This window comes from Meleagris gallopavo, chromosome 1 (assembly GCF_000146605.3).
Source record: "Meleagris gallopavo isolate NT-WF06-2002-E0010 breed Aviagen turkey brand Nicholas breeding stock chromosome 1, Turkey_5.1, whole genome shotgun sequence".
NCBI lineage: Eukaryota > Metazoa > Chordata > Aves > Galliformes > Phasianidae > Meleagris > Meleagris gallopavo.
Genome location: NC_015011.2, coordinates 85308455 through 85317673, shown reverse-complemented (window position 1 = coordinate 85317673; position 9219 = coordinate 85308455). Strand labels below are relative to the sequence as shown.

At 38.4% G+C, this 9219-nt stretch overlaps 1 protein-coding gene across 11 annotated transcripts in view; it reads right to left on the bottom strand.

Annotated features, from left to right (window-relative positions):
* The window catches only part of BBX (BBX high mobility group box domain containing), a 122359-nt gene that overhangs the window by 34400 nt on the left and 78740 nt on the right, over positions 1-9219 (bottom strand). For all 11 annotated transcript variants that reach the window (XM_010720559.3, XM_010720568.3, XM_010720577.3 and 8 more), the window contains 3 exons: positions 7662-7729; positions 3101-3181; positions 804-884 (listed from right to left, as the gene is read on the bottom strand). In XM_010720559.3, the coding sequence (XP_010718861.2) occupies positions 804-884; positions 3101-3181; positions 7662-7729 (230 nt within the window). The remainder of the gene's footprint in view (positions 1-803; positions 885-3100; positions 3182-7661; positions 7730-9219) is intronic.

The following is a 9219-nucleotide window of genomic DNA, read 5'->3' as shown; positions in this document are numbered from 1 at the left end:
AAAAAAAGTAGCTTCTTTACAATTACAGACACTACTGTATATTTTATAGGGTTGCTTCTATTCGTTTATTTCATGGCACCTGAATCACATTTTTATTTTTTTTTTTTCCTAATTAGAATTTTTAAGGAATAAGTCAAGGTCTAATAAATCGTCCTAACCAAGCTAAAAATACAATGTATACAATTAGATTAACAGAACATCTAACAGAAAGAAGTCTGTTGTCTGTAGTCAAGCCTCTGCAACCCCACGGAATAATCAACAGGGCATCTTTTCATCCCATAATGTTCCTCCAGAATAGTACTAGCTCCAATAGTTGTTTCTTTACACACACACTGAATATGCCTTTAGCTTAAGAGACTCTATGAGCAGTACCAGACTCCCCCAAATGGAGAAAAAGAGAATGTGTGAGAAATCAGTTTACAGAGGAACATTAAACACATCAGTGAAGAAACTTCTAAAAATCAAATATAAGAAGTCTAAATTTTCAACACATGAAGGAAGGAGGATAGCTTACATACTGAAGAGTAGTTTACAGACTTAGAGGTCACCACCTAACAACGCTGCTACATATCCTTGCCGTTGTTGTAAGCCAACTTTGACCTGCAAGTTTATTTTTTAGAGAATTCCTATGCCTAGGGCAGCTACCGTTTTCCACTACTGCAACCTCTTCCATAAGCAGTGAATAGTGTCACTTCCGAAGATCTTATTTTTTCAATAACCCTAAGCTGCTTAACCTTCAGTGACAACTCTTATTGGCTCCTTGCCTCCTCAGAGCCTCCCCTTCCATGTTTTAGTTATCATACCTCAGCAAACTGAAATAATGCAGACTCCTCTGTTTGTTTTACAGCTCCTGGAACTCCTGGCTGTGATGTGCTTGAAGAGATCTGCGAGGAAAATAATTTTTAAATTATTTAGCTCTTCGGTTTCATTATCAAACTTCAACATATAAGCTTCAACATGCAAACAGTATCTGCTTTCCCAGGAGACATGTAAATGGTGATCCTGAATCGTTTTTAGCAATGGAAATCTTTCCTAGGATCAACTAAACAGACTAGAACCCTTCTGAGGGGCTTGTTTTTGCCCACTGATATGTTAAAAGAGAGTTAATAACAGGAACTTGACACTGTATTATATTTCACTACTCAGTTAAAGACCCAACCACAGAATGGTGGTGCTGATAGAGCACAAATTGCTACTTTGTGTGGAAGATAAGTGAGGGCAGAGGCACAACACATGCGCATACTTTTAGAAGAGATAACAGATCTATTCCAATGACTAAGGAAGCTGCATTTTTTAAAAAGTATTTTTTACCTTTTTTTAACTTGTGTCACTTCTTTTTGTTGCAAACAGCACTTTGAGTTAATCGTACATCTAGGTACAAGTAATGTTTATTTTGCTGCTAATACACATACTTACTACATACCAAATGTGTGCATCCTCACTACAAACAGCTTAACATCCATGAAAAATAAACTCACTAATATGCATTTCTAGTTACTGAATATCAGTGAACTACTTCTGAACTGCAGGCTTCAGCAGTACAGGTGAACTTATTTCCTCGCATTCACCGAAATTCTTTGATGGGTAATGCGAAGTCAGAGTTCACAAGCCCTTAGCAAGAGCATATCTTGCAACACATAGCACAGTTCCTCTGTACAGTCACATGATTCTGGTACTTTTTTGTTTAAGCACTGTAAAATAAACTCAGTAAGTGAACTTGTATTTGTCTTCTTGGTTGGAAGACTTTACAGCAACACTGAAGAAACAGACCATTATCAAAACGAACCATAGAAAATACCATGTTGTTCAAATGACAGGGTAAGTAATCAGAAGTATCTCACTGGATTTTGAATTATTATCATAATTAACACTAGAATTTATCAATTTTAAGGAGCTTCTAAAAATTGTTTTTAATTGATGGCAAATCAGGCATTCCTCTCTTGCTAACAAGAAAAGCCAGTAAGTTGTTTAGGAGCCTAATAACAGATTTTATATTTCACACTGCCTTTAATCAGAAATAAGGATTCAGCGCATTAATCTATCTCTACTACATTTTGAAAGTCTCAGCTTTTAAGTTAGAGCTCAAGGTCTTGTGAGCTAGCTAATGTTAAAACTAAAATCACTTTATGTATGCAAGGATTGGCATCTACCCTCTCTGTAAGCGATGACATCTAGAGAGAAATATGAAAGTATATGCAGAGATGGATAATATGGATCAGGCAGTGAGATTTGTGGCTGATGTGAAACCAAATAACAAAATGAAGCCCCTCCTGTGACAATTTTTTTTTTCCCCACAGACACTCAAATACTGTCTAGTATCCTGTCTAATCAATATTTCTTTAGCTAAATATTTATGTCACTGGATTATGACCATTGCAAAAGTTGAAAAGATGTAAGCAAGCAAGTGATGCTTACAAAGGGCCAGGATTCTTTGCAGCCCTGTGTTATTTATGCCAATTAAACCTGTTAAAGTTTAAATGAAGTAGGGTATATTTAAAAACAAAAAAACTCAGTAGCACTGTATAGCAGTTCCTAGAAATACATTAATAGCAATGTTGTAGAAGCACACAGAGCTGTTTTGCGGTTATAGAAGAAAACTTTGGAAATTCCAGAACTACAATTATTTTTGATACAGCTGATGATTAAAGCAGTCACAAAGAATCATAGAATGGTTTGTATGGGACCTCAAGGAACCTCAACAAACTCCCTGCCACAGGCAGGGCTGCTAAGCGCTAGATCAAGTACCACATCAGGCTGCCCAAGGGCCATCTGACCTGGCTAGATGACATAATATCCAAACGTAGGTATCAACTGGAGTCTAACTCTCAACACAAGTGCAGGAATGAGATCTCCAAATCACTGCTTAAACCACAGCTCCATTATTACACTAGGGTTTCAGTTGTGTTCCTGAACACATCTGTACTTCAAATCAGATGCATCTACCTGACACGTGATCCAATAATTGTAACCCACAAAAGAAGGAAGAAATGCTACCATGAAATTCAGTCAGTTGTTTTGATTTCTCTTTCAGCTGAACACCAGATACCTCTTGAAAGAAAACAATGGGGAAAAAAACCAGTCCCTTTTTAAAGAAACTCACCTCTGCAAACTGAAACAACGACGACTTCTGACACACTTCTGTAGAATCGGTCGCATCAGATTGGCAAGTATTTGAGGAAACCTGAAACAAGGAGTGTGCAGATTAAGACATCATTGGTGTTTCTCTCAAGCTAAGAACAACTGGAGGCAAAATGAAATGGCAGGCAGTAGTAACATGAAGAGCTGTTTAAGAAAAGATGGACAATGTCATGCTTCACATTCCTGGACTAGCTAAATCAAATTAAAAAGTGAAAACAGCTCAGTACCTATATTAAAACGTTTGACAATCACATAAGAAATAGCACAAAAATACCAGGGACTGGGTTTTTGGTTTTGTTCTTTTACTTCCTGTTATTCCAAATTCTGCAAGAGTTATATGCAACAAAACACTGATTGTTTTGGGCTGCATACACAGCTATCTTGTATTCAGGATGCAATCCATGCCACTATCTCTTCAATTTACACTTCCACTAATTACTTAGAAGCTAAAAAAAGTTTTTCAAACCACTGAGTGTTGCTAAGTGACAGAAATAATTGCTAATCACTGCACAGCATGAAATAAGTAGTTAAGGGCACCACAAGCCTAGAACTGCTTAAATAACTTACATAAAGGGATATCTGTTTAGAGGTGCTTTTGAGGAGTAGTGCAAGAAAGTATTGTAATTTCCAATATCAAAATTCAGAAAAGAGACTGCTCAAAAAAAAAAAAATCACAACACAACAGCCGTATTAGGATTCACACAGACCTTATCCATAGTACTGAAAATTATTATTCTAGCATCCTTCAGTAAAATAATTGTCTTGAATATCAAGTGATGCATTTGAGTATAAAAGACTTACAATATGCAATTCCCAGAAGTTAATGTACTGCTAATATAAAATAGAGTATGTAGAACAACATACAGGAAACAGCAGAAAGGAGTGAGGCTTTGTGGGATTTTTGGAAAATCGAGTAACAGGATGGAATTTTTTTCCCCCAATGATTTTTAATTTTCATGAAATTCCAACTCATTTGAAATATTTCAAGAAGAATGTGGTTTTTATCTTCTTTATTATCAGAGCAGGTATGTCAATAGCATATATTGGCGAATACCCAATTCAGCTAGCAAGTGCATCTGTTGTTGCAGGAACCAAGCACCACAGGGTAACCAGGCCTACAGTTTGTACTGCTGCTCATGCTGCTGTCTGCTCCAGATGCTTGAGCATGACAGCAGCAGCAGAACATTTTGCTTCAGGAATCTGCCAGCAGTACTACTCCCAGAACACTGGATCCAAACGCAGGAGAATGATGCCACATGACAATTTGCTGAGGTACGCAGCTGAACTTGTTTTTTTCCCCTGCCGCAAAACCACATAGCAACAATGCTCCCATTCTATTTACTGAATGTGGCCCCAAGCCTGCTGGAATTCAATAAGTATTTAGACAACGCTCTCAGACACAAGGTTTGAATGTTGGGTGGTCCTGTGTGGAGCCAAGGGTTGGACTCAGTGATCCCTGTTAGCCCCTTCCTACTCAGGACATTCTGCGATTCTAACCCAGGAGCACAGTCTGAGGCCACGTGCTGGGGACAGGCACAATTTCTTCATGTCACAAGGTGGGAACAGTGTGCTGTGGAATGAGCGAGGCCCCATTTCCCTACTGTTTTGTGCTTAAAGCATAGATTTTTTTGGTGCCCTGTCAGTCAGCAATTCTAAGATGATTTTGTGGTTAGAACAATCATGTTTTTGCTATTAATTTCTGATATCTTAAGACAGTGCTGCTGCCTTCATTTAACAGTAGCAGTAAGTTGAGGATGTCATTTTTACCCAGCTGTTGTCCCCACGCTCTTGGGGGAAATTGATCATCTCCAGGACTTCTGGAGACACACATACCTACTGCCAGATCAAATTTAACTCAAGTATTACAATAATTACTGGAGGGAACAGCTGTACAAGTAGTGCCATTGTACAGCTTTTCTTTTCAGCAGTAATAAAATGTCCTCAATCTTTCATCATTTCTTCTTCTCTTTCCTCCTACTTGCTCATCCTCCACTGCACTGAAGACATCTGTTTCTAATTTGCAGCCTGGGCCATGGCACTCTGTAAAGACCTGGGCAGATCAGCACCACACACTGCACAACCGTCCTTCAGCAGCGAGGAAGAAGCCATAAGGATGCTGCCACCATATGCCACAGTCCCTTGTGGTTACCAAAGCCTGCTTTAAAATGATTGAAAACAGATCGTCTTCCTCACTGACTGATGCAAGGCTTCAATGTGGCCCTGATATCCAGCAGCAAGGGGAAACTGGTACAAGAGTCAGGTCTTGGACAGTGCTACACATTCAGCATTTTCTAGGAAGTAACCACAGAGGCCACTAGGTGCTGCTGTAAGGCAAGCAACGGATCTCGTGGGCAGGGAAGGGAGGCGAGCTTTAAAGCGAGAAGCACTCTTCACATTTTCAGGTTTTCTGTAAATAAAACAGCTGCAATAAAGTAACAGGATGAGGCTTTCTCTCCTGTAATGAGAGTAATAAGAGCGAGCCTGTTAAGCATTTTTATTCCGGTGTTAAGCAAAATGTGCTTGTATGTGCATCACAGTTTTGCTTAACTGGTAAAAGGACCCAAATGCCAGGCAAAAATTGCTTGTGTCCATCTTGTATTTGCTGTTGCTAAGGTTTTTAACTTCCCTCGCCTACCATTTAATAATAGCTCTAAGCCTCTGTTTGGAAATCCACCATATTACAATGAATTCTCTTATTAGATGAAAAACCTTTTGTCTATTGAAAAAAAAATGATGGACATAGAAACATAACTAGCATATAACTACATCATCAAAGCACTTTTGTAAATATCACTACTGTGCCTCTTTCACCTTTTTTTGTTAGTATATGCTCACTCTGTTACCTGATATCTAAAGCATGTTAACTCTAACTTTAAAACTGATTTGAAAAACCCCTTTACATCCATTTAACACATGCTTCAGAAAATATATATATATAAGTGGGTATTGAATCAATTTATTTGGAATTAGAAGAGTTATTACCTAAGTATTCTTCTTCTCATCTTTTCTGAAGTCTTGAACAAACTGTGTGACAGTGCTCCTCTCCTTTATATCAACAACTTTTAAGATGTTAATAGTATCTTAAAACATATGCTTACAAGGCCACCCAAGCCTGCATTATAATACACAGACAGTCAAACTAAATAGTCTCCACTAAGGCAATTCCCCAATTGAAGAACCCTATATACACTTTTTTTTAAATGGACACGCACATTTTAATAGAAATGAAGACTACATGATTTCATTTAGAACGTTCTTTTAAAAAACGATACCTTTTTTTTTTTCCTTCCCTTTTTCAATGCAAGTGTCAAGAGTTTTAGATACTGCATACACTTATTGACTTATGTAAAAACAGTATCTATATTTTCCACAGTTAAGCAACAGCTGAACCTTTTTACTGAGGGATACTTCAACAGTTACCTCAGGATAAAGAATTCTCTCTCCCTCATATCAATAAAATCCAGCTGAAGTCTCCCCATTCAAGAGGGAAGAATCTTAGCACTTCTACAATGAATTCTTGAGCTTTTCTTTTTTAGCTAGTCATGCCACCTCCTGGCTTATTCTGCCACCTCCCAAACACTGTTTAAGTGTGAAACTATTCAAGCATAAACATGGAAATACAGCTGCAGGCTGTCAAGGTGTGCAGAGGTGAACATTTCATGAATCCTCTTTCCTCTATCCTACAGATGACAAGACAGAAGTGCTGTTCGGTTAAACAAGTCTAAGCATTTTGGGGAATTTTATTGCATCTGGGGTAACACAAGCCTACAAAGTATTTGCTCCATATCTAACCATCACAGACAGACTGAATCAAAAGGTAGTAAGTGAAAATGACTATCTATTTTACGCAATATATCAGGTACTTTATGAACAATTTTCAAAACCGTCCCATAAAGAAGGTCATGAATAACAATCAGTCTAAAGAAAGACCAGAGCTCTCTACCCTCCTGGAGATATGCAGGAAACACTTATTTACTGCAGTCTTCTATAAAAATAAAATGTTTGCAATTGCAAGTAAACTGCTAACTTCCCTTTAGACCCAGAGTCAATAGGAATAGACTGCAATACTTTGATTACTTGTTAGCACTTGCATGGTTTCAGAATGCATATATAATGACTATATGGAAATTATTAAATATTTATTCTGCTATTTGTGCCAAGCTGAGTTCCTGTATTATGCAAGAACATAAGCACATGAGTTCCTTGACCAAAAGAGCTTGCAAATCACTTGTTTGTTTACAGTCACTATATCTCATCTTTTCCATCTGTGATAATATCCTCTCATTAGGCAGATTTGCCTGGTTGGCTCATGTATTCATCAGTCCATGGAGTGAGTACCAAACTGGTATCAAACCCAGGACCGGTTGGAGAACAAGACCCACATCACTGGATTCACATTTCAGTTCCACCTGAGGTTACCCATGAAGTATCTTAAGTTCTGCCTCTCACCTGACAAATATTTCCCTTCAGAGCTCTTTTTAGGCTGAGAACTTCTGGTAAGGGTAAAGAAGAGAGATCCTTACCTCTTGTGCAGTCAGGGCATGTTCCCCAGCTAAAAGCAGCATACTCAGGCCTCCCATTTGTGTAGGATCTGTTAAAGAATAAAACCAAGTCTTACACGTTTATTCATTTGCTTGTTTAAAGAACCATTTGCAGGGCTAAACCCCCAGAAGACTACTTGTCACAGACACTCTAAGCAAGCTGGCATAAAAGGCAGTTCAAGAGAATCACAAATAACCATTTCTGTACCCTCTGGGAAAGGCTTTCAAAGCTGTTTGAAGGATTTAATTGGATTTGTGTGCTTAACACCCCATTGCGTGGATTTACAAATTTTACCGCCAAAGGTTTTATGCACTACAGAGATGAATATCTTTAAAACAGCAAGTGTAATGATCTCATACACAAATATATACAAAGAAACTTTAATATCACACTTGTTTATAACTCAATGGATGCTCCTACCAAGGGATTGGCTACCTACCTTAGATAATGAACAAGTAAAGGGATGGAACAGAATGACATGATAAAGCTCTGAAGCAAAATCCCTATTTTCTTTTTAATTTAGAACTGCATTTAGTGGTGAATAGTGTCAGCCTGACAACCCTGAAGCATGAAGCACTCTCAATCCTCTGTGCCAATACAGCACAGGCACTGGCCAGGCAGGCTGCCTGCCTACTTGTTGCCCAACCACTACAACATTTAGCTGAGGAAAATAGAAAGAAGATAAATGTTATTCCTCCAACTATTCGGTTGTGACAGTTTCTAGCCTCCAGCCTTCCTGCACCTCACAAGTTCTGAAAAAAATAGGAACAAAAAGTGAAAACTATCAACACTGGTACAACATTACTCATGGAGTAGCTTTTCCACTCCAAACAGTGTTTGCTCTTCATCATTATGAAGACTAATTGTCTGATTTTGGGAGAGTGCCTTGGAAGCAATACAGGGTCACAATTTAACAAAGAGCTATACAGAAGGAAAGACAAAGTCCGTGGTCCAAATGGCTCATACAGCAGCTACACTGTGAGAGAAAGAAGAATCATTATCTTGCTTCGAACAAGAGGGAATCAGAACAATTCAAAACTGAACACACATCTTGAAAGACAATGACTCGGCAGACAGGTAGTTTGGAAAAAAAGCTGGAAGAAATCTCCAGATCTCCATATGATCTTACTGAGCTCCATATTTCACAGTTAGGGGCTGGCTAGTTGCTTTCTACTTTGTTTATTCCCATTGAAAAGACAACGTAGAAGCCAAATCTTAAGCATTTAGAGCTATCTTCCAGTTTTCAGCTTAAATCCATTCAGAGTAAAGCAAAGGTACACTTCTATTTTTCTGTTGCTCACACCTTCAAGCTGAGATCACTGTTTTTTTTTAAATGGTGTTTTCCCGTTATATTTACAGGAGTGACCCCTGTTCATCCTCTACTAGCTTTACTAGCCTAAAGAAATCAAGATCTTCTGATGTCATCAAACGTTCATCTTCCACAGTCCTTGTGATTCCTGCAGCTCTCCCCTTCAGTTATTCCAGGTAGAGTCAGACCTTCTTGAGTATGTATGATCAGTAGGGCAACCATGTCAGATG